At 45.5% G+C, this 26,351-nt stretch overlaps 1 protein-coding gene across 2 annotated transcripts in view; it reads left to right on the plus strand.

The window, feature by feature from the left end:
* Positions 1 to 349: 349 nt before the first annotated feature.
* Positions 350 to 26,351, plus strand: part of LOC105281361 (carbonic anhydrase-related protein 10) — a 131,717-nt gene continuing 105,715 nt past the window's right edge. Inside the window, exon 1 of one of the 2 annotated variants that reach the window (XM_011342511.3) lies at positions 350 to 1,750. In XM_011342511.3, the coding sequence (XP_011340813.1) occupies positions 1,696 to 1,750 (55 nt within the window). In that variant the 5' untranslated portion in view covers positions 350 to 1,695. The remainder of the gene's footprint in view (positions 1,751 to 26,351) is intronic. The other variant, XM_011342512.3, reaches the window with a different exon arrangement.

Consider the following 26,351-nt stretch of genomic DNA (forward strand, 5'->3'; position numbering starts at 1 on the left):
AAGCTCGACGCGTGTGCAAGCGCGATGTACCTGGTGTCCTTTCTGCACCGCGCGCGTCTCTCATCCTCCTTTATCCTCCTCCTTCAACCCCTGTCGCGTTGTCGCCCCACTACCGACGGTTTCAACAGCGCTTCAACACTACTCGGCAGTCGGTACTCCAAAAGCATCGTGGCGCTTTCACGTTGCCCCCTACGTCCCTCCATCAGCCACCCTCTCCTCGTTCGAGCCAGGAGGGCACGCACGTTACTCGACGAGCTTTCGGGCGCATGCCCGGCCAATCAGCGCGCGCGGCGCGCAACGTAATCGCGCGTCGCCGGTGGGGGTGAGAAACGTGCTCTCATCTCTCGCGGACGCTCCTCGAGGAGCTTTTCCGCAAGCTCAGTAAGCGCCGCGAGCTCGCCGTGGTCGGAGGTGTCTTGCGGTTGTCGTGCGGTTGAAGCGCGAAATTCAACCCTCGCGCCCCAAAACTCACCCGGCGACTCAAGCGCGCCATTCCTTACAAGTTTTGAAACTTCGTGCGGCGAGGGGGAAAATACCGAGGAACAGCTGACGCGTGAATTGGCGAATCGTGATATTTTGTAAAAATCCACGTTTCTTCTTCTCGTTCAAATAAAGCGGGATGCTCGGCGGTTCCGCGTAGAAAGTTACGTCCACAAGAGGGGACATAAAGGGATTACTCCATTAAACTCCGGACGCAAGTCGTAACTTTTGATTTCAGAGAGAGAGAGAGAGAGAAAGAGAAAAAAGGGAGAGATAATTAAGCCGGAGCCTAGCATCCCCCGTTCGGGTCGATCGGACGCTTTGATCAAAGATAAAAACTTCGACTATTCGATGAATAGGAGGAACGTCTGGTTGCGCGCTGAGGGGCACTTTAAGTTACTTCACTAAGTTACTCTGCGAACGCGGAGAGGCTCCCCGATCGCGGAAGCTCGTTCTCGTGAGGAATCACGGGGGTAGCTTTCGGCGGCTGACGTCATCCGAGAACAAACAAGCAGATCGAGGATTCGCAGGGAGCATCATATCCTGAGGCTAGACGAAAGAAACTGAGGTCGAAGCAGCGGCAACCGGCTGAAGAGGAAGAAGCGGAAGGAGCGCGCGAGGAAGCAGAGAATGTGGAAAGACGTTTAGAGAGAGAGAGAGAGCGGCGTCAAAGGGCGAGACGAAGGGACGAGAGGAAGCAGGGCAAGACTCGGAAGCTCCGGAGTCTCGGGGGTTATTACGGGCGGCAAGTTAGACGAGCAAGATAGAATTTCGATCGGGGCACTTCCGGACCGCGGCGGTTAAGAGCCCATTAATGCGATCGGCTTTAATTAGCGATCGGATCTTTCGCAGTCGTAGCCCAACGCTTCTGCCTGACTCTGCGTGATACTCAGGGTCCGCTAATTGAGACATCACCGTCTTCGCGGTAAGAGGAGGAAGGGGGGAAACGGGTGAATCCAGCTTGTCCCGATGCGGACTCGCGGCATCTTCGGAGTCACTCGGCGATGATGACGGGTGCAGCCCTTGCGAGGAACGTCTCCGCGCACGTTGTCGACTGATCGATCCAGACTGACTGATTGGACGCAGGATCGATCCCACGCCATCAACCGGACGAGGGCGGACGATGCTCGATAGAACCACGTAAGGATTCGCGCGCGCCTGTTTCTCTTCGCTTTTCTTTCACCGCGGAGGGCCATCCGAAGAGGAGGAGACAAGATGTGCGCGAGATCGTTGCTGCTGTGCGTCCTCGGCGTCATCGCTGTCGTCAACGGTAAGTCCATGACAACTTTAGCGTTACAGCAGTTCCGGAAGCTCATCCGTTTGCAGGGACAGTTTTCCATTTTGCGTATGAAAGGGGGAACATTTTATGGAGAAACGAAGGTTTTCTTTCATAATCTACACTTTTCGCTGAGGAAACCGATTAAAAATGCCTTTTAGAGATTGCTTAAGGTATCGATGATTATTTCGGTAATATTTTGGTAATCATGAAATATTTGCATACGTTAGATTAGATTAAGTTAGGTTAGATTCAGTTGAAATATTTAAATATTTCGGAGCATATTTTCAAAATAGTCGAGACTATTCATATGAAAATCGTGAGTATGTTTAGAAATAAATTGCAAGTAAATGGCGAGCTAATATAATAAATTATTTACAAAAGACATGTGATTTGTGGATGATTGAAGTAGTCGATTAAAAATTCTATGTGCAGAAACTCGGCGTCAAGAAAATCGTTTGTCTGTCAACGAACACGCTTTTTCAAGGTAACGCGAATTTCGCGTGCAAATTTTGCGCCCGGCTCCGGAAATGTAAGGAACGGCTGAGCCATCATTCTTTACGTTTCTTGTTCTCCGACGTGCTTTTCTGCGCGCGGCACGACGTTGACGGGCGACACGGATGGACTTTGCGAAAAAAGAACCGGTGGGGTAAGGGAGCCGACGAAAATGCTCGCTCGTCGAGCACGCGGGAACACGACGGTTTTATACATGGTCGGTTTTTATGGGCGCACGCCATACGCGCGTGCCGATGGTCGTAATCTATGTGCTGAAATCGGGGGATGACGGAGAGAGACGGATAGTACGAACGGTTTAGCGCAATGGAGCGAAAGAGACAGAAAAAGGGAGAGAGAGAAAGAGAAGCACAGTCGGAGAAGAAGAGTTAGAGAGAGATGGATGTTTGCGAATGGTTAAGAAGAGAAAGAGAAAAAGAGAGAGAGGGAAAAAGAGCAGCAAAAAGCTGGACCAGGTTGAGGTTGTTAACGCGTTCTAACCGAGTTCTTCCTCTCTCTCTCTCTCGTTCTCCCTTTCTCTTTTGTCTCTCAAAAACATCGATGTTTTTGCCTTTTCAATGTATCGGCACGAGAAAAAGCGGGTGATCGGCGCGTCGAAAAATTACATCACTTTGGCTGGGGGGGGGGGGTGGTATCATTTTTGTTTGAGGTAAATTGAAACACTGGTCGAATAATGATACTCTCATCCAGCGGTTTATGTACTACGCACTCGTGTTCGTGCTATTCGAGATTCCCTTTTTGCCACGCTTTTAGTATCCTCTCATCGGATAGGAACATACCTATGGCGTACTGTGCGCGCATTTCCGCGTATCTATAGAATTTGTATCTTTTAATTGCGGTTCTCTTAATTACGTGGAGTCGGGTTTCACATGGCAAACACCGGACTTGATGTCATAATTTAACAAAAACTGTTTGACACCGAGGCTAGCATAATAATTAAAAATTTTTATATTATGCAAAGAAACCAAGATTATATTATAATAAAATATGTTTACGTTACATTTTTTGTTTAGGCGGCATATCGCGATGCTTTTGTTTCAGCACGTTTATATTAATTAATATAATCCGGCTTTTGCATGCGCGGCCACTGCGGCTTGCGCAGTGATGTCATTGCGCGAAAAAGCTAATTTCGAATATTCGCAGGAAAGGGACGCTTTTCGTCGAGGATATGTAACAAAAATGCAGAAATATCATTGTGTTGGCCAAACACCTCGCGCAAGATACGCGTGATGCTTCCACCATTGTTTGAACTCCGTGTAATTAATTAATCATGGCGTTATGCGCGGCATCGCAAATATTTGAGATAAAAATGCATAACTGTATGCATCGAGCATCGTGATTAATGACATGAATACTCGCTATCTACGCGTCGAGAGCAGCTGAAGCGAAATTTCATTGTGACTGTAAACACCGGAAAATGAGGAAATAGTTATTAACAGAGGAAAAGTGTAACAAATGCATGAAATTGAGATGAAAAATAAAAATCAACATCCAAACAGACACTAAATTAAATTGAAGATAAACATTTGAATTGGTCAGAAAAGTTCTTGGAATACATATGTACATAATAATATTTTAAAAGGAAATGCAATTTTAGATTATTTTACATTATTGCTTTCATGTTTTTTCTTGCAACGCGCTTCTGTAGTATGCATTTGCAATCAATCCAGACACCTCGTTGTCACAGTGTGTACAGCGGATTGTTGCAAAGCGGACAACAGGAGCCAAATCTCAGTCGCGCGATTTGATTCCGGCTCGAATCCGCACGAACTGTCCATGTATTGTCGGGCTCGAACCAATCATCGTCAGCAGGTTGCGCGAGCGTGATTCCAGGCGATAGAAAGCACGGAGCTTGCACGTTATATCCGTCGCCTCCGGAAATCTAGTCCCCTTCGTATTGGCCATTGCGCGAAATCGACCATCGTCCAAGAGGATCCACGATTCGATCGGTCCTCGGTGATGATCGCGCATTTAACTTCCGGCCGCTTTTAAAGGGCTTTACAGACTACGCGGAAGGAGAAAGCTCAAAAGCGTACATATGTATAATTCTCTCTTTATATGTACACTGCATATACACATACGTATCCAAACTGTATGGCGTTTACACAGAGTGGTTCATTAGATATAAGCCGAATTTATGCGACAGCAATGTGCAAGCAAACGATGACACGACGATGATGTCGACGACTTGCCTATGAAGGCAAGATTACCGGATAATTTGTCACCTGCTGTATCTCGCTCTGACAGGAAACCTCGTAAAGTCATCCTGTAAAGGCGACGAAAGGACGACCAACGTCACGGTTTTAAGTATTCAAGATCCCCTACAAGATCCCCTTCCAAGGGGGTGGCTAGAAAATCACCGGACAATACGGTATCCGCGTACGGTGCGTGCTGCATGAAACACGCGGACTGACGTCTCTAATGACGCGTGTGTGTCATGTCAGTCAGCATGATTGACGGGACGAGCTTTACCGGCACAACTAACAATTCGTCCAAAATCATTGACAGCTTGCTCGGCGATGACGATAACAAATTAAACCAGAAGTTTATTACGAACTAATCTTTTTGGATAGAGCAAGAAGACTGTTTGAAATAAAATCAGAGAGACAGAGAGCAAAAGCCACTTGAATGTCGAGAAGATTCTTTCAAGCCATCGCGCAAAGGAGGAAATAAATCGGAGAGCTTAAATCGTGCTATTAATAATCGCCGTGCTAAGCGCCGGAGAAATCGGGGGAGAATTAACGTGAAGCTGCCACGATCGCGGCAAGTAATATTAGACGTTTATTGGATAAATTAGCGGGCGAAATCCAGTAAGACAGACACAATTACGGCGCGATAAATGCGCGAGGTATAAATGTAAACCGAAACGATAATAGATATTACGCGCGGTGGGAGATGATACGAGCAATTTGAGCGAACTTACTTGAGTTTTCCGGCCGTCGCGACGGGCGCGAGAATTTCTCCTGTGAATTTTACGGTGGCCTTTTTCCACTTGGCGGATTACGAGCGTACATCCAGGTGAAAATGCTTCTGCTGGGATACGAGGGACGCGGCCGCACATGCGGCGCAGGAATATTGCGAAGAACGTTCCGCAGACAACATGTGTAAAGACCTGGGGAGATCGCTGTCGTAACTCTCGCCTAATTTGATAATTCAATGTACCAAGACCGGAATATCGCTGCCAAAATAACAGCGGCCATTTATAAACTGAAAATGCGCTCGATGCAGGTAAATGCGGACAATAAAATAAAAATAATTTTCCCCCTCATAACGAATCGCGTTTCCGCCGAATTATGTATTCAGTTAATTATTATATGTGTGTAGATTTTAAAGTATTAGGGGTGTGATTTAGTTTTGAGGGTTTTTTTTGCTCAAAAACGCATGTATTTAAATATGATAATGAATGAATACCTTAATCAAAATATTTTCCTTCGTTTTCTATAACTTTTTCCCATCTTTCTGGCAAGAGATCGATTCCACCACGATAAAATGACTCTTCTTTTCAGTTGATCCATTCGTCGACGAATTTTCGCACTTCTTCGAAATTATGAAAGTGTGTATCCTCTAAAGCGTGTTGCATCCACCGGAACAAATAATAATCGCATGGAGCACTGTCCGGAGAATACGCGGGGTGCGGTAAGACTTGCCATTCGAGCTCTAATAGTGTTTCTTTCACTGATAACGCAACGTCAGGTCGAGCGTTGTCACGAAGAAGAATCACTTTCCGTCGTTTACTCGCAATTGGTGGTCGTTTTTGGTCCAATGCTTGCTTCAACTTGTACAATTGGTGTCGATAACGATCAGCCGTGACAGTCTCATGCGGATTTAACAGCTCATAGTACACTATCCCACCAAATACAGAGCATTACTTTTGAACCGTCAATATTGCGTCTCGGAGTGGATGTTGATGGTTCGCCTGGATCCACCCATGATTTTCTGCGTTTCGGATTATCAAAATAGATCCACTTTTCATCCCCAGTAACAATCCGAGACAAAAGACTCTTCGTTTTTTGCCTGGCGATCAACGAAATGCAAATGTTCAAATGGCACTTTCCGATAATTGATGTCGAACCCATTTCCCTTCTTTCTGAATTTTTCCCATTTCATGTAAATGTTTGGTAACTGTTGCACGATCAACATTTAATGCTCTGGCAAGTTCTGAAGTGGATTCTGTCGGATTTTCGTCCAATAATGCTTGCAAATCTGCATTTTCAAGCTTGCTTGGTTGTCCCGAGCGTTCTTTGTCCTTCACATCAGTATCACCACTTTTAAAGCGTCTAAACCAGTATTGACACGTCTTAATTGATGGGGCAGAATCACCATAAGTTTCCACAAGAATTCTATAACCCTCAGCCGCAGTTTTCTTTTGATTAAAAAACAAAAGCAACGCATGTCGAACATGCTGTTTCGGAAGTTGCATTTTTACGATGATATAAACACGACTGTTATTGCATCTATTGCTATAATGCTACTAAATGTCATGGATAATGTCAACACTGTAAGAAACAACAGTTATCGGAAACAGCTATTGAAACAAACTGACGCTACAGCCATCTGTTGCAAAACTCTCAAAACTAAATCACACTCCTAATAAATGTGTGAAATGCAGTATACAAGTATCATACGTGCGTTATTTTGCAGCATGGAGGTTTTCCGTGCTCGTTCGATAATTAATCGTTACACTAAATACACGCGCAAGAGTGCCATTTGCGCATTCAGTTAATTATTGATGCGTGAAAATGATAATGACACGGATAGCGTAGCTGCCATGCCAGTCATCGAGTTAATCATTAAATGAATAGCTCGAGGGCGGCAATAACACGCTAAGCCGTGAGAGCCACATGAGAGTAAACCGCGTGACACCCTTAGCTTATGCACATTTATTAACGAATCAGGAGAACAGGCGTGCGCGCGCGACACACCCGCATCGCGTTCGAGCGTTTTCGCGAGAGATCCTTCGTGATATAGTGTTAAAATTGTGCGGAAAAATTCTGCGGCCGTGTCTGGTCGCATCGCGGCAGGAAAAAAATACGAGACGTGTTTCCCTCGTCGGTAGACACCAGGGTTGAAATTATGCGCGCGCGGTGACTGATAAACTGAGAGGCGCAGATAATTCGGCGGAAAGATAAAGAGATGGAGAGAATCTCTCTCTCTCTCTCTCTCTCTCCCCCTGCACGAGCAAAAACCCCACGAATTACGGCGAAGCGAGACAGGTTGATTAATTACGACGTGTGTGCACTCGCGCGCGCGGTGTGCGCCCCGACGTGAGCGCATCGTCCCGTCAATGTGACGACGTCGACGTTGACGTCGACGACGACGATGGCGACGGGCGGGCGTCTTTCCGCATGGCGTACCATGAGTACGCATATTCGCGAAAGGTATTCGCGACGGCGTTCGTATCGCGAGGGTAAGACGACTCACCTCCGTGCATTCGCAAGAGCACTCGCATGCCTGCTCATGCGTATGCGTGTACGTACGCGCCGAGAAGAGACGTGCTTGCGTGCGCTAATCCCACAAAATCTCGAGCACTTTTCGATGGAGATTCGCGAGAGCCATTTCGCGATTAACCAAATATCCGTTAGAAAAAAATTTCATCGCAATTTTTATGGAAAAAGATTCTCTCCAAGCGCATTCTTTTAAGCGAACAAAATAGTGGCATTTGTTGGTATCGCTTTTAATACGGAGAGAGCACAAAGAAGAAATTGCAATCTTCTTCGCTGCTGATATCTTTATCCATCATTCTGCCAGCGAAGAGAACAAATGGAATCTTAAAGAATAAGAATGATGATCATTTGAGATTCAGCGAAATTGCGTTCAAATAAACTTCGCTCGATCGGTCGCTCGTTCTTACCGCAATCACAAAAATCGAACGTATCGATAATTCAACACATTCATCCTCTTTTTCTTTACCGCCGTGCATCTCATTCGCGGATGAAGGTACGCGGAGAAACAGCGGAGTTAACCGGCGCGGTCGTAGTTTTTCTTCCTTTTTTCCCGGCAGACGCGCATATTGGATTATTTATCGGCGCGGTGTGGTCGCGAATTAAGTGGCGAAATGCGCGAAAGCGTTCGGCGACTCGGCGATCGGCATACGTCCACTTTTGCGAGCGCGTTCTCTTTTTTTCTCGTTAGCACATACGGAGAGCGGTGGCGCCGGGTATTCCGCTCGAAAATGAAAGGGATTTCGTAAAAAAAGCGTGTTAAGCCGCGACGAGGGAAGGTGTATACGTAGCAAATTGAAAAATACGGGAGTGCCGCGTAAATGCTGTTTTTCTCACCTTTTTCTCCCCTTTTTTTTATCCGAGCGAGAGGGGCTTTTTTTCCGGGCTACCGCCGGCGTATATTCGAACGTCGCTATGGTTTATTCAAAGCATAATCCAAGGAACGGACGGGAGAGAGGTCAGGAAATAATTACTTTACTGCCAGATTCATTCGGGTTATATTTTCACGGTCGCTCCTCCCTTTCCTTCCTGCTGAGGGAGGAATGAAACACGGGGCTCGCGGGTGATCGATACTGCCGGCGCGACGTCGTGAATTGGATTCGAAAACAGAAAACGCGTTTTCTAATTAAATTAACAGACGAGAATCGCGTTACGGGGGTAAGCTTTGAGACTTACAGCGTATTTGCGAGTGCGTGAGCCATTTCGTGCGCCGCGTGTACGCTGGCCAACACGTGATCGCGCGATCTATGAATATCCGAATCCAATTCGACGTACATCGCCGAACTGCGAGATTTTTATTTTTAGCATCGCGGGACACCGTATAAATTACTAGGTAACACCCGGCCATTTAAATCATGACGACCGGTTATAGCCTTGGCAACGAAAGCGTTCGAGTGCGGCAGCTGTTTAGCAGAGACCGTGAATAATTCCGCGTAATACTTTCAAACGACACGGGGAGTATTCCGTCGTCGTAAATCGCCGGCGTTTATTGCGAGGCCGCCCTGCCGTTGCGTGTTTATTGTTTACTTCGTGCAGTGCTAAATGCAAAATGCATAATTTTCGCTTCCCCTTAATAACGCTCTCGATAAAAAGCTGCGATACTATTATACTTTGCATCCTTAATCCGTAAGCCGGTCGACGTTATCCGCGAGAACTCCGTCACGGGGTATAATAATACCCTATCGTAAATGTTATCAAATATGTAATTTCGTGGTATATAATTTGCACAAAATTTTCTCATTAAACTTTCCTTGTATGAGAGAAATAACATGTTCCCCGCTATGCAATCATAGCCTTCATCCGTGCAGACTAAAAATACTTGCACAGAGCAAAGGTTAATAAGATTCCGCGCGCGTGATCCTTATTTTGGTACGTGCGGTTTAAAGCGAGGATGGTGGCCAATGAAAAATTGCTCGTACGCTTTCGACATCAGTGTCGCAAAGTCCTTGCTCGTCGAGGGATGATTAGAACGTTAAATCCGAATGTTATTACGATTTCACGGCTCGGCCGAGGTCATCCCGGAAGGACAGGGATTATGGCTGCGGATATAGGATAATAAGGATCCAAGGAGGTAAAGACGAGAGCTCGGTGCTACGTGACTGGAATCGCGCGCTGAAGAAAGCTCGAATTACTTTGACAAACTCCCCGCGGCGTACGTGCCGCCGTCTCTTCGCGAAAGAGTCATGCTTGTTAGAAATCAGCGAGGATGCACGTACGGAACGGGCGGAAGCCATCCCGGCAGTAGCCGGCTGCGTAGAATACGTACAGTCGAAACTGAATTAATTTCTGTTAGCGACAAAACCGCGAAGCTTTTCTCGCGATATTCACATGAACGCATACTCCACCCCCTGAAACTCGAAGATAACTTTCGATCTTCGTGCTGTTCGCGGCGCCGCAGCGTCCCCGTCTTCCCGTCTTTCGTGTGAATAATTCTTGTATTTCAGCCGTGGCAGTCCGGACATCCGAGATACGATACGACTGGGGCGAAATTCGAGGTGCACGTGAAAGAAGTCGCGACGCGCCGGCGGAATGTGCATGTAACTTTTAAGAGGTATTGTCGGCCTGCATCGCCGCGACGTCGGCCGAGCTTTCCCGCCGAAAAGTTCGCCGAGACAATGACGGGAAAGACGGGCAGGGACGAGGGTAGGTTTGTCCCGTCGGATCTCTCCCCTCGTACATCCTCCGGCATCCCCGGAGAGCGCATTGGGAACTACGCCGTCTATATCTATCCGCCGCCGATAGCAAGTTTACCATCTGCAATGGTAGTTCGAAATGTTCTTCCTATCTGTCCCGTTACTTTTATTCCCGCCATGCCTCCTCGCCGGCGATTTTTCGCTCGCCGTCTACTTCCGCCGTAACCCCATTGGCGTCGCCGACCCTCCACGTCCTGGCAGTACCTATCTGCTCCCAGTCAAGTTACGACTCTCGGCCGAGAATGTGATCCCACGAATCTGACTTGCCGTGTTTGCCGGGACCGATAGACGATGGACTCCCCCGATGACCCGGAATCGGTAACCCGATATCAATTGGATCGGTCATTTCGAGAGGACCGCGTCTCCGCAAACGGATATTTTATGGAAGAGGCAAAAGGTGGACGAAAGAAATGGCATAAAAAAGAAATGGCCTTTTTAGTAGCAAGACGAGATTAATCGAGCGATTGATACTAAAATATCGCGATGGTAGTCGCGATGCATCTTATATAGTGTACAGATGCAGGCAAACTTTTTTTTAATGATGAGTCCGTTTTGTTTTTCGCGAAGAACGGCACGTTCTCGGCACGATCTTGTCTTTATACGTTTAAATCGATGCAACGGGGGTACCTAGCGTTTTGCACCGCGCGCAATCGTGTACTCTAAATCGATTAATCGCGGGGTAGAAACTGGTTGCGTGTGTAAGAACATTTCCGGATAGATGGGCGGCGAACACTTGAAACTTTCGGCAATAAATGTCGAAGGCTATTACGCGAGAGTTAGACGAAAATTTCGTCTCAACGATTGAAATTCCAAATCATTCTTCAGGTACGAAGAGTCTTATCGGATTTAACGCGCACGCGGCGTAATCTGCGCTAGGATTATCGCAAAATAATTCTTTCGGGGTTTAAAAGTCAATAATTTAACTCTCGACGTATTATCGCAGAGGGCTTCGGCCTTTTGTTGTTACCAATATCCTCGTTCATCTGGCGTCATCCGACTTACGACTTATCCCTCAATCCGATTTACTCCTACTTAGCAGGAAACATGAAAAGCTACAATTTCATAGATATTCACAGAGATTTTCACGGTATTATGGAACACTTAACTTAAGATAACGTCTCGCGAATAATAAATAGCTTCACATCTGTTATCTAATGATGATATTGTATAATTATATTATCTCTTGATTGCCGCTATTTTACGTAATAATATTACAACGTATAATGCAAATTAACCTAAATAACGTAAAATTAATATACAGCAAGGTAGATAAACAAGTAAGAGTATAATTTATATGTTATAAATATAATAACGTAAAATTAATATACAGCAAGGTAGATAAACAAGTAAGAGTATAATTTATACGTTATAAATATAATGCAGATATGAAAAGATCAAATCTTTTCGTACAGACATTTAACGTTGGAAATTAAAGTATGCATTATAGAAAGTATGTATTACAGAAGATACGTTTGAGACAATTTTTGCTAGGCGAAGAAACCAGAGGGGTTTGCGGGTAAAAGTTTACTTGCATTCACGATCGCTCGCCCGTACAGTCTGCGTTAAATTTTTATTCGCAAGTAGAACGCGCGCAGTTACGCCGTCAGTAGTAACGGACGGAACTGGTCAGCCGCGCTCTTGGACACGTTTCTTTGCAGCGCGTTCTATCGACCTCCGACATCCCGTGTCCGTTTCCTTCGGCGCGGAACGACTCGGGAACCCCCGGAGAAGCAGTGACAATAACGGTGAAAGACCATAACGTCGTAACAGCAATAAAAGCACGTTCTCGCTGGCCGGGGATGAAATGAGCCGGCAGTAAAACTGCGGAATGCGCAGCGATGCATATAAGTCTCCATTTGTTTCAATTTGCGACGCTCACCCTCGTGTTCGTCTCCCCCAACCGCGTCTTTCAACCTCTCTGCACCCCGCTCGGCTTTCTGATTGCCATATAACCCTGTGGTGATTATTGTTGCCTCGGCTGAGACGGCGCGGCACATTATTGTTACACCGCTGAGGAGGCGGATTTTTGGCGCATAAATTCCACGACGAGCAAATCTCGAGCAGACAATACGCTTTTCTCCGATTGCGACCGGGGCTACGTCCGCCTTAATCATACGTAAAGGCCCTTTACGTCTACATAGCCTCAGCATCTTTCTTATGTTAATCTATTTTTTTCTGGCTTACTTGACCGAGAAAATGGAATTTTGAGACGGGAATAAACGAACGTGGTAATGTAATGGTAAATAATACTCGTAGAATAGAATCGTGAATTTTTCTCTAACGAGTCGTGTTGCGAGATTCTTTGTCATATTCTGATCTCTGTTTAATGTTTTTATATTAAGAATAACATGTAAATATAAAATTAAGTTGTCTTTATCGCGAGAACGTTTTCAGGAAATAAATTTAAGCGCGAGTTTCTATTTCGGAAAAATAATATATTGAAAATGTGTTGGGCAAGTGCGTCGAGGGAGAACTCTCGTGTTAAATAAAAGGCGGACCTGCGGGTATTACGATCGGATGATTCATGAATATCGGCTATCGTCTTCGCGGTGACCGCCATTGTGGGGCTTGATGCACCCATCCACCCGTCTCTCTCTCTCTCTCTCTCTCGCTGTCCGCCTCTCCCCCACCCCTTGCACCCCTCTCGTCTAACAACGTCCAACCTTCCCCGAGGATTTTATTTTGCCCCATTACCTCCATATCGGAACGAACCGGCGCTGACGTCATCGAGTTCCATCAAGTTGCCAATTTTGCACTTTTCTCGACCCTTCGTCAACCCTCCCTCAGCATGCTGCATCCTCTATACAGAAAGCCGCTGTCCCCTTGCGCATCCTTATCTGCTAAATCTTTTGAACGTCTGATGTTACGCCTCAATCGGATAACTCGCGTATTTCCACGTGCTTCCATATTAATAATGCACTCCATTTGATCTTTGCGGATGAGCGCGAGATGTTCCTTTTAGAATCTTTTGAGATTACATTTTTACTGAAGGTTTGTTTTAGTTATGTCTAATGTGATAGCTGTTATATCTACATACGTTGTTACGTCAACGTCTTTCCGGAATTGTGACGCCACCATCAATTTCGTGTATTCTTAATGGATCTACGACCCGCGGAAAATCAAGACTTAGAGTGTGATAAAGCTCGACTGTTATTCGAAGACACACTGCGCACTACGAGGCAACAGTTTCCTCCGGTTTGTTTATGACGTCTCATGGATGAGCTAAACAAGTATAACGTTTGTCGTGCCAAGAAGCTCCACGCATCTCCGCCGAGATAAATGGTGGACGTTTCGCCGAAGAGGACATACCGTGGAGCTCGGAGGATATAAGGGGAGATGTAATGGCTCACGTCGATTTATCGCGATCGTTCCGCGAGTGACTTTCTCGATTCGGATTATGTTCCAGATTTGGACGTATTTTCGTATACTTATAGCTAAATTGTCCTAAAATTACTGTATCTTCTTTTCAGTCGTGGATTCTCTACGAGAGATCTGCCATCAATTTCTTGAAAACTTTACGAAAAGTCTAAATGCAGCTACGTATATGTGAATATTTATTATGGAAGATTAACGAACTTGTGCGAAGCGAGATTCAACGCTGTAAATAGATAAGAAGATCTGACTTTTCTGGGTAGTTCCACGCGGGATTTATGAAAAATTGAGTTGAAAGTTTTTATACTGAAAATTTAAAAGTTCCTACCGCGGTCTCGCGTTAAATTTTCGCGTTGGAGGAAGATAGATCTGTTGCTACCGCCGGCGAAGAATCCTGTCAAAGCCCGCGTGTTACCAGTAATTACAGGTAAGGCCGATATTGCATATTGGGAAAGATGCGAGAATTCCCCCGGAAGAGTTTTCGTACGAGAAATATGACCACCACGTATATTCCCGTAAGAATATTCGCGAGCGGCGTTAACGCGCATCCACCGCGAATCACCTTTGAATATTTTACCTTTAACGACCGAGTGGGAGGCTGAAACAAGACCCCATTCGATATCTGCATTAAGCAACCTTGCGCGCTCGTTAAAATCCAAATTCAAGATCGCGGCTCGCCGCCCGCCTTCCTTTATCTTCCCCTAAGAGGATTCCGCGAAATCTTGTCTCGCCCCAGGAAAGTCAGGCGAACGACCCTTTGCCGCATCGCGGATATTACGGAACGTTGCTGAACCACGGCGTGTACATACAGGGCGTCCCACGTCAACCATATCATCATTTCGAAAATACCGTCTGGAAATTGATCGAGAGAATCGATGTTTAAGAGAAAACACGGCTAATTTTGAGACAGTCTATGTATATGTTTGCACCATTTACGTATGTGTATATGTGTGTGTGTGTATGTCCATTACTGAGCTTTCAAGTCTGACGAAATAAATGGCAGACAGCGTGAGATATCCGCGAAGAGTGAGGGGCGTGAGAATGGAGGACAGAAGTGGGTTTCAGGGGTCGGCAAGGGAACGGTCGCGTTGAGAAGAGTCCGTTCCAATTCAGATAGCGACGTCAGCGTAGGACGGCTGGCAGGCTTCCGCGGCAACGGTCGGTCTACCCTCCTCCCGCGCGGCATGTGCGGCAAAAAGCGGGGGCGGCAGCGGGGAGGACAACCCGGCGAGCAGATAACGCGGGTGAAATGTGCACAGGCATTATTTTCCCGGGTAAATGTGGCGTAATAGAAAAAAAGGACGAGAATCCAGGGGAGCGGTGCGGTGGTGCGCGCTTCCGAGAGTTATCCGGACTTTATTTCGCGGAGGCGGGGGTGCGGAAGGGGTCGAAGAACGGGAGAAGAGACGCGCGTATCAGACAATTTTGCCGTTGGACGGAAACGAGAGCGGTGTTTGCGAAGCGCGACGCAAGAATCGGGCAAGTTCGCGGATGTTGGACGTTGGTGAAATTGCGATCTCGATGGCGTTCTCGATGAAATAGAAACAGACGGCGCTGTCCGATTGGCGTTGAACGTTAGAAACGAGCGTTACGAACCATTCGCGACATGATGCGGAAGCACGAAGGTAATCTCGATATTAACTCGGTTTAGAAACCTGCTGGCATTATTTCAGCGTTTTTCACAGGTTTTTCTGAGTATTCGTCTCACAAAAGCAAGAAAGCTTACGAATGGATGGCAAATCATAGACGAAACTCGACCTGCGATCTCCCTTCTTGAACGCGAGAATTAAGAATTAATAAATGCTTAAGAGACGCATTCGCAATGAGTCACGGAACTTTTAATTATGCCAACGGGAGAATTCTTGTCCATCTCGGAAATTATGGGCGCGATGAATTCTACTCATTGCGAGAGAAACGAACTTTTTCTCGTCGTCTTTGTATGTTTTGCGAAAGAGCGCAAAGTGCATTCTACCTGATAGCATGGAATATCAAAAAGAATAAGAGACCAATGAAAAAGCAACTAGATATCGTGAAGAAGAAGCAGAAGAAAGTGAGAAGCAGGGGCAGGAAGGTGCGGGATGAATTTCTAAAATATTTTTGGCGAGAAAATTTCGGGAATTCGTTACTGCAGGATGCCGCGAATTCTTCGCTGAAATTTATGGATCCTCGACGAAGTCTCGGTTGGGCTTCGTGAGAGGCGAGATATAATTACGACGAAGTAAATGCGCAGGGATAACGCAGGGGAGGCAGCGTGGAGCAATGAGGGTGAGGTAGTGCAGGGGTTATAAAAGCTAGTCCGGGCCCCGTCCGTTAAGCGCCGACCGCGAATTATGTACACGAGACTCGAAATAACGAGCGTAAATCGATACAACAAGCCGGAAGGAAATACAGTTTAAGTTTCTACTGATTGCGCAACAATTATATCAGTTAATTACGTCCTAATGGCGAACCATTATTTACATATATTGCGCTGTGCCAACGAGAATTCTTTTTGTTTCACTCCTTCACTCTCAGAAAAATTGTGACACCGAGCAGAGTAATTCAAACGAGAGATAGAAAAGTTTTTCTATAATTAACGAGGAACGTCATCACGTTAATTATAATGGGATATCTCTATTTTTAATGAGAACGAAATCAAATATCGTACAAATATTGAGTCCATTGCTTTAATTTCTAAATGATTTTTAAGGAATTTGATAGCTTTCATTATACAGGCATCACAGATATAATACGCGCATTAAAATAATAATATTAATAACAATATGTCACTTTTGAAGCCTCAAATCAAAGAACGCTTTGTGATAAAGGTATTAACGATGACAAAGGATGGCTATGTACATATTGCACCGTTATCGAGATCAAACAGGTGTTCGCGCAGCAACGTATGTGTAATTTAACTCGATCTTATTAATTTTTGAACTCTCTCATAAACGTCTCTAACAAGACAGAGAGAAATACTCGATTTAAAAAAAGAGAGACGATGAATTAAAGAAAAATAAAGCAGTAAAGAATTTCTAAGTTTTATCTGCCAAAATAAATAGCTAATATTGTATAATAAATAATATCATAATTTTCTACATACATACTCATTTTGGCAATTACGCCTTTTAATGTTAATAGAGCCGCTCCGACTGATATCACTCATGCAAGCGAGTTTGTAAGTTTCCGTCGCTCCCGGATGCGCGTCTAAAAGCGCATATAATAATTTCTGGAACAACACGATGCAGTATTCCGGTGGCAGACGTGACGTCTGTGCATCCTTTTCATGGAAATGACGTTATCACGTGGCGCGATTAAATTCCGTGCATGATCTAAAAGCGCCGCACGCCACATTGCGACGCCGTGAGGCGAGGGCAGAGAGGTGTTTATTGATTTTTACAGCAGTATAATGAGCATAGATTTACAGCAGGAAGAGTTGGTGAGAAGTGCATGTCATTTGGATGACAACAAATAATGGTGTGATAAATATGATAATATTTATAAAAACATTTCTATCGTGTGCGGCGACGTCCAGAGAATATGTGCCAGTCCGGAAAAAATCCTCATCTCCAGATTACGGGATTATTGTTTAAATGATGACGTCAACTGCTCTTTGCACGACATATTTCATCGAGAATATTATCTCGCGCTTTGACTGACTTCGAGCTATGTGTCCGTAGTTTTAATAACTTTTGCATCGAGGATGAGCGTCATTTTTTCCCGATCGATCTACTGCAAGTCCGCATTTTATATATTTACTCTGGTTTGATATTAAAAATGCAGTAATCATGATATACGCAAAATTCGTAAAAATTTGCGAAAATCGCACAGAAGCTTGTTTGGTTTGCATAAACTGAACACATACATCATACATATCTTCCCGTTTAATATCCGTTTTGGATTTTCTCAAGGGGAGGAAATATAATCTCTGCTGAAAATATTGAGGTGTCTGCACTCGCTGCATACACCGGTCGCAGCGACGTGCACGAAGGACACTCGAGGAATGTCCATTTATGTAACGTACAATTGCGCGAGGCAGCGTGACGCATATGTTACAGCGAACGTAGACGGTTCTCCGGTCCCTTGCCTCGCAAACGCTGTCGTGCCGTTTTCCACCTGTCCAAGCGTTCTTCCTCGACGAAATAACGAAGGCGGACAAAGTGGGCCGCCGGAGGGGTCTGAGAGACGAGCCGGCCCAAGGACAAGTTTCATCGCGGACGCGCAAACTACCCGCATCGCTCACCCCGACGTGAGAGCGCGGCGGAAAGTAAGGAGGCGCCCCGCGAGAAAGCAACGGGAGAATATTGTGGGATACGAACACCATGGTGGTGTGTCCTGGTAGTACGCTGTGGTGAAACGCCGTACATCGTGATATGCGAGCTACGATTACACCTCGTCCATTAAAAGACTCGCGCGCCGACCAGCCACCCCTTTGTGCGCGACCGGTCAAAATGGACCCGCGCACAGGGCGCCTCCTTGCTGCGAGCGAGATGGAATGACGTTCCTTGAGAACTTGATTGTTCGTTGCATGCAGAGGTATCATGGCTAGCCCGAGGGTAGAGTACAAGGGAGAGAGGAAGAGAGGAATGTTAGACGTCAGTATAAAGCGTCGCGCGCGACGTAAGGTAAGGATGTATATCTACCGGATGATGGAGACACTCGAGTCTAGCTATTCGCTTAATGTAGATCCGACTGATTTGTGAGACTGATTGACAATGCGCAATCTCTTTCGGACTTTGCCAGACGCGGCGAAATAATGACGATCTCGGAAGAATCAAGAAAGACAGCAGCTCCAGAATCCATGCAGCATTTTGATGCACGCGCAAGTCAGGAAAGGGAAATGAAAGCAACGTTGTTCTTCTTGCTTCTTCTTTTTTTTAACCAGACCGGAGAGTATTTTTCGTTTGCGCACGCTGTTGCATGAATGTGTAATAGAACGCGAATGTACGCACTCCGAATGAAATATAAACGAACATATTTCATTCGTAGTGCGTGCGTTCGGTTGTTTCTTTACACCCCTGCATGGTAATCGTACGAACAGATACTTGTATGTATTTTGTGCGATTAAACTCGGAATATCACTTTTTCCCTCCTCTCTCTTTCATAGAGGCTTCGGGTTCAACGATGCTGAAGCCAAACAATTATTTTCATTATAATTTGTATGTTTCATGTATCATGCGATTAATTATTTGGTAACATGGTATTAATTATTTGGAACAAAATAGTTTTCAAATATAATAGTATAACACAAATATAATTATATTAATTGTACGGCAATCCTTTTACTCTTAATATTAATACACTATTTCTGATCTTATCAGAAAATAATTAATTATATTTGCGTAGAGGTTTGATTGACTAAACGGTTGATGAAATTATTGTACATGGCAAAACTATCAAACTAGAGCGTCATGTGTTACTGAAATGGCGTGATAATATGCGAGACATAACAATCACGCGCTGGTTCAGCAAATGTAATGACCGCGTTGATTATGTTAATTACCTGTAAAGTACATCGCTTACATTTCGCTGTTCTTGGTTCCAGTCAATTATTTCCATGACAATGCTTTCTACCTCTCCAATTTGCTCCAAAAGGGATATAATCTAATACAGTATATTTGATATCTATCATTTTCCTTTTTTACATAGACATTATCGAGAATTTTCAAAAATCTCAAAAAATCCTAGTCTAGTCTAGTTGCTTCAACCAAGCATTCACGTACGTGTTACACGTCCCATATTATTTTACAATGAGAAATGCGGCACGCGGCGACTGTGAGTAATGGAAAGTTGCAGGAAAATAAGCGAAACAAAAAAGGATGATCGCGTGCAATAGGTCGTGGGGCTGCGGTCGTAATGGCGCAACGCTAGCAAAGTGAAAACGAACGACAAAAAGTGTACCATGGGGCATTGTAAGCGAAAGGTAGGTGGTCGGCTTAAGGGAACGTCGTGTAGTGTCGGCGGAACAAATTGTCACTAATACACCAAGAGAAAAATGGATATCGGTCACGTTGTTCGACGTACAGCAATATTTTCTGCACAATTCACGTTAAAAACGCGGAAATATATTGTAAAAATCGTTGAGATACGAAGATTTCCTTACGAAATTGACGAAATGGCGAAATAACACGGACTTCGTTTTTCAGATCGTGACAATGTTGCGTTTTAAAATAAAATCTAATGTTAGTCGCTCTAGCCTCCGCATGCAAATAACCGACGCGTGTAAAAAATATATCGTAACTCTTTTGCTGGAGTTGTCTAAATATTTTCAAAAGCATTCAAGCAACCAAAAAAGTCTCGCGCTCTCGGCATATAAATTTATATACAGAAAGACGATTTGTTGCAAAAATATAAAATATCAATTTTATATGGAACCGGATCCTTTTTTTTGATTAATGTCAAAGAATATCCAATGATATGGAAGACGTAATGTGATGCAGAAGGGAAAGAACGAGCTGTTTCGTCATAAAATTTTGTGCACCTCGGACGTATCGGTTTTTCTTGTGCATATTGTGTGTCACACGAGATTGTGCGATATTATAAATGATAATCTCTGACAGTTTATCAATTTTGCTTCATTTTCATATTTAATTGACATTCTAAAACTTTCTTGTTCGCCTAATTCAAATCTAATTTTCGTACTTTAAACTAAATATCAATAAAATTCCATTTGAGAACATGCAGTGATGCACTTCCTGTTGTTTTTAGTGCTCACACACGTGTCTTTTCTCTATGTGCAGACTTCCCGATCGTCAATAATTCGCATCGCGATGTCTCGCAAAATACATATGGTCTGCCAAGTACGATGAATAAGGCAAATATGATCGATATCGTGTCGATGAACGCGAGCGACGTTTTGCATAAATATTTACGAATGTCGGCTATCAGATCAGTTAATGGCCAGTTGATCTTCCTGTTTCGTCGTCGTTGGTTCTGGCACGGAAACGAAGTATCGCGATGCGGAGGCAATCGATGGGTGATCGGTGTTTCGGAAGTGCGACCGCAGTTCGGTATTTCCCAGAGGTGTTAAATGAACGGCAATAGGAGAAAGTGCGCACACACGCACACACTGACGCGTCGACGATAACGAAACAGCACAGATGCGGAGCTCGAGGGTGGTCGTTTGGAAATGAGTCTAACAGCGGGGTTGGAGCCGCGTGGGATGGTGTGCTAATGCGGAATGCGTCCAGGGGAAAATCGTCACCGATCGGCAAGTTGATCGAGCTGTTCACGAGGGTATAGAAACAGGATACAGTATTGAAGTCCAACGGGACGGACAGGGACGTGAAAATTAAAATAAATGAATCGGCGAGGGGAAAAATGCGAAAGATAAAAATATATAAATCCGCGTGAGCCGACCAGGAAGAGCTCAAGGGAGTTTTATTGTGCACGGGGGAGAGTAGCTCGTTGTGCGAGGTGGAGAACAAGAGAAACGGAGAGGACAGACGGAAGAGAGACGGACGGGTGTGGTGAATGACGAGAGGACGAGGGGAGAAGGCACCTATGTCCCGTGTGCGTTATCTCGTAGATGGACCAACAGTGTTTGTGCAAGCGTGTGCATACGTATGCGTGCAAAAATCGCGCGGATGCGCGTGCACGCATCACGACTGCACCCACGGGGAACCTGTTTGACTCGACTCGCAAATTGAAACCGCGCCGGCGTGTCTGGCGATACGCCCGGAAGCTCTCATCGAACGTATTAATTCGACCGAAAAAACACCGAGGGTGGCCGGGAAGAGCCCGAGTAGCACGCCAGGAGGGAGGGAGGGGGAGGTTCGCGTCCTGTCGAATCGCCGGGGGAGGATCTCTCGAAGCGATCGCGATGCACCGCCGATCCGCATCGCCGGTCTGTTTTATAGCTTCCGGCCTATGGGGTGAAAGAATTATTCCGTCGTTTCCGTGCATCGGAACCTCCCTCCCATTTTCCTTTCCATCGTTATTTGAAGGCAGAGAGCGATTTTTCGCCGGAAAAGGATGCAAAAAATGCAGCAATAATAGCCGCCAAAATGTTTCGCTAATTTAATTCCACGCAAGTTTCCGGTATAATCGTTGTGTTTTGATTTGGCTCGGATCGCCGAAATCATCCACTTTTAATCTCTTCGTATAAACGATGCATTAAGATAGATCAAGATAACGCGCGCGAAATGTATTATATTGCAATCGATTTCATTGAGTTCTGCTGAATCGAAGTATCTTTCCCAGCGCGCGAATATTGCGGAAATTGTCCCGCTTCCCCGGAATGCACCCCCCCCCCCCTCGAAAATTCTCTTCTCGTTCTGGGAACGTTTCCCTGGGAATACTTCCCTGGGAAAATTTCCCAATGGCGCATTCCCATCACTGGATAAACCGCGCACGGTTATTGCGCGATAACACGAGTCTCGCTCTCGCGATCGCTCGAATTTTCCGCATGAGATCGGGGCTCATCGAGGCTGCCCCTCGACTGTCGGGGAAAGAAACAGTTGGACAACTCCGGTTTTATTAAAGAGCGGGAACTTTGGACTTCCGCAAGAAGAAGAAACGATGTAATATGTCAACGGCATGGATAATGAAGCCGGAGAAATAGCGTCTACCTCTGTGCTTTCGCAGCGTTGTCGAGTGGCCCGATAGGGAGGAGGGAAAAAAAGACGGAGGAACTTCTGTCCACTTTTATCCGGTTCGCATAGTAATTCCGTAGAAACGAAGTTTCGTGTTACTCGTACAGCTGGGCTTCATTGATTACATTAATTCTTGTAAAAGTTGGATATTGAGGAACGTAGTAGAGGGCACCGTACCTGCGAATGAATTCCATCGGTTATTCAACTTGGATAACTGTAATATAGTACGACGAATGGATTACGAATACGTACACAGAACGTACCCGAACTCGCACGATTAATATCTCTTAACGCGGAACGAGCGCCCGCGTTCCTCGATACACGGCGTGATGCACGTGTGTGAGTTGAGTAACAAGCTACGTGCGTGTACTCCTCCGTATTCTCACTACGATACGTAAAAGTTTATCTTAATAATTATCCAAGGGTCATGAAGAACCAATCTAACTTGTCGACCTCGTATCTTACGCGTGATACACGCGAGGAAGGGAGAGCTCCGTCGTCAACGCGAGGGCTAATCGCAGGAGGGACGTATATCTTTCTTTGGTCATCTCTTATAGCCGTGTAAAAGGATCGAGGGAGGAATCGCGCGCGATCGCAGGGTGGGCATGATATCGTGAAAGGGCGACGTATTGCACGCTCCGATAAAACGGGTATGTCCATCAGCGGCAGCCAACCGGCGAACGGTATCGCCACCCGGTATCGTCGTCTATCGGCTCGGCATTATCTCGGGCGGTGCTCGCGCAAATGGCGCGAACATCCGCGAGGCTCCTTCCTAACTTATCGCCGTAGGAAGTGGCCCACTCATCCTCCTTACCGAGGAACTCGTCCCTCCGCTCAAGCACAACCCTGCTCCCTCTTTTCCCCGTCAACCCCGGCCATACTTCGACGTTCCTTCCGTTTATCCTGTCTGGTGCGAAGTAAAAGACTCCTCTCCTGCAGAAGCTCCGGGATCCGCTTTTTGCGGGATGGGTTGAATCTCGCGGGCGGAAAGGATATCGTTTTTTCTTGTCTCGGGGAAAACTCGGGGTCCCGAGACCGCTTTAAAGATCGGAGAGTTTACTCGGCGCTCTGCGCCACCATCGAGTCGACGTATCCTTCGAAAATACGATGTATGATGGCATTCCTAAGAATAACCAAAGATATTTCCAATCACAAAACTTACACTAAAATTGAACGTGATTATCTTCTTTTTTGTTTTTCTTTAATTTCCTTTTAATTTGTCCTTTTATTTTCGGCTTTCGCGATTACTCCGCAAAGCGCTCGCCATATATGTATAATAAGAATATTCTTTCGGAATAAAATAAATATAGGTCGCGCGCTGCAAAAATCGCGCTTGATCCTTCCGATACGTAAAGATGTTGGATCCGGTTGAATCGGGTCAGACAGAATTGACTTCTCGAGTATGGCACTTTTTATAATACTTGATTGAACGCGCACGTATGCTCACGTGCGACGTATATCACGAGCGCGGCTGTCATGGTACTCGTGATACACGCGGATGGCTCTCAATATCACCTGTTACTATTTCGGAACGAAGTTTCATTTATCGCATATCGGCCTTTGTACTCTTGTCTCGTCCCGTAATTCCGACTGTCGTGTTCGCTGCCAGCCGCGATTCTTCCTTCGCTTTTCGCAGCTCCCGGATCCTCTTCGCGCCCTTCAATGCTTCCTCTACCTTCAGCTTGCCGCGGATCATCCGGCTTATCGCGATTCGGGAGTTATCAGAATTCCAACAAAGACGTAAACGTTGGAGTTATTGGCCTCGCGTGTCTAATCCAAAATAAAAGTTATACGCGCAGTTGCCGATTGCGAGTTTTTCGAAAAATGTAATATTTACTGATTCGTGAATGTTGATTATCTCGTAGAGCGATAATGAGGCTGTAAGCTGTAATGATATTCGTCGCGACGTGAAATGTCGTGAAAATGCATCTACGCGGCACTTTAACGCGAGAGAAACGCGTTTCGCGCGCGATGTTTCGATAAATCGGGTTTACGCTTGACGCTTATTACGCGAGAGCTTTATCGTACATTACATTATCGCGTTCTGTGTGAATTACGTCAACGCTCGCGCGTTGCACACGCGCATAGGTATACACTTGGGGCTCGAGGGTTGATGTCGATGATGAGGGGAGAAAAACGACGAAAGGGACGGTAAAGTTCGCTTTGAACGCGAGAATCCGCGAGAGCAACAAGTGCAAGAGGAGAAAAAAAGGGAGGAAGCTATGAGCAGAGTTGCCGCACGCGGACGAGGCAGTTTCAGAAAAGTGCATCGCCCTTGTGCGCGCGCTTTCGGGAGAAAGGAGCGAGGGGCGAGAAATCAAAACGGATGGCGAGGCGGTAGATAAGGGGCAAGGATGGAGCTGTGTCGTGAGGGCGCAAAGGAGATTCGAAATACGTCATATAACAGCCATTTTCGGAAAGAACCCGCGCGAAAGTTTGGCAGGTTTCTTTATCCCGCGGCGAATCGAGGCCGGCGAGAGAGTTCTCCGACAAGGGAGGACCGTCGTCGTAGTAACTTTCTTTTCTCCACTGCTGCATGCACTTACTTACAAGGGAAGGTTTTTAGGTGTTACACTCGGATTTCAAAAATTTTTTGCATGCAGGTAGGGAGGTCCCCAAATAGAAGAAAAAAAATAAAAGTAGCGGCCCAAATGCATATTTGCGCGCTACGTGCGCAATTTTCGATGTTAGGTTAATTACTCAAAAATGCTATTTCCAATCGAATTCTTTACATTTTTTATTTCACCTAATGTACATTTATATTGCTTTGAATAATTTTGTGTGTGTGTGTGTGTGTGTATGTGTGTGCGTGCGCGTATGTGCTTCTGTGTGCGTGTGTGTGTTTAGAAAATACGAGCGTCTAATGTAATCTCGTGCCGCGCGAGCACAGTGCGTATAAAAGGCCCATTGCTCAAAAATGGTATTTGCATCGTAACTTTTTTAATTTTTTACTGCAACTGCCAATGCACACAATTTGGAATAATTGTACATTGCGCAAATCGTAGATTGCTCTTTCTGCGTGATTTATTGTATACGACTTTAAATAGATTTGATCAGAATCCATAACGAGGACATAAAAGATCTGGTCAAGGGAGATTTTTAATTCTTTCAGTTTTAATTTTGGTTTTGATTTCTTTTTAAAGCGTTGTGCATTAGGTGAAATAAAAAATGTAAAGAATTCGATTGGAAATAGCATTTTTGGGTAATTAACCTAACATCGAAAATTGCGCACATAGCGCGCAAATATGCATTTGGGCCGCTACTTTTATAATTTTTCTTCTATTTGGGGACCTCCCTACCTGCATGCAAAAAGTTTTGAAATCCGAGTGTAACACCTAAAAACCTTTTCTTGTTAGTCAGAAAAGTTCATATGCACGTAAGAAGAGCGGCGAGGAGCGTGATAAAAATTTGTCATGCTTTTCACAAATGTTTTCCGCCCGACTGACATGCGTTCTGCGTTTTATAGCATACTTTTTACTTTCAGACGACCTGAAAATTAATATTTCTTTCGACGATTCGATTACTCACGATTACCACTGATCGCAGTAAATAAAAAAATGCCTGATACTGATGACAATAAAATATCGCGGTCGGCGGACGGGCGTGCTTGCACTCCTTGTGCTCTCGAGGTGAAATTCGATCTTGTCGAATCGAAAGGGATACCAGCGATACGGAGCGACTCTAAAACCATCGGATAATCCGATTAAAGCGTTTCCGGGGGTGCATGCATGTACGTGCGTTCGCGATACTCTCTTTCCATCTCGTTCCTCCTCTCCGACGCCCTCACGTTCCGCCCGTTCCACGTTCTCTTCCTCTCGCCCCGCTTTCTCGCTCTCCGTTGCTCTTTGTCACCGTCAGGGTGACTCTCTTCCCGCTTCACCGGTGCTCTCACTCGCCACTGCGCGCCATCCCTGCAAATAGTCGTCAGTGAGGTGAGACCCCGAGGTTTAGCATCCAAATGGTGGCAATTTGCAGCAGGTGATAAAGGTGATAAAGGTGACAC

Source organism: Ooceraea biroi, chromosome 3 (assembly GCF_003672135.1).
Source record: "Ooceraea biroi isolate clonal line C1 chromosome 3, Obir_v5.4, whole genome shotgun sequence".
Classification (NCBI taxonomy): Eukaryota; Metazoa; Arthropoda; class Insecta; order Hymenoptera; family Formicidae; genus Ooceraea; species Ooceraea biroi.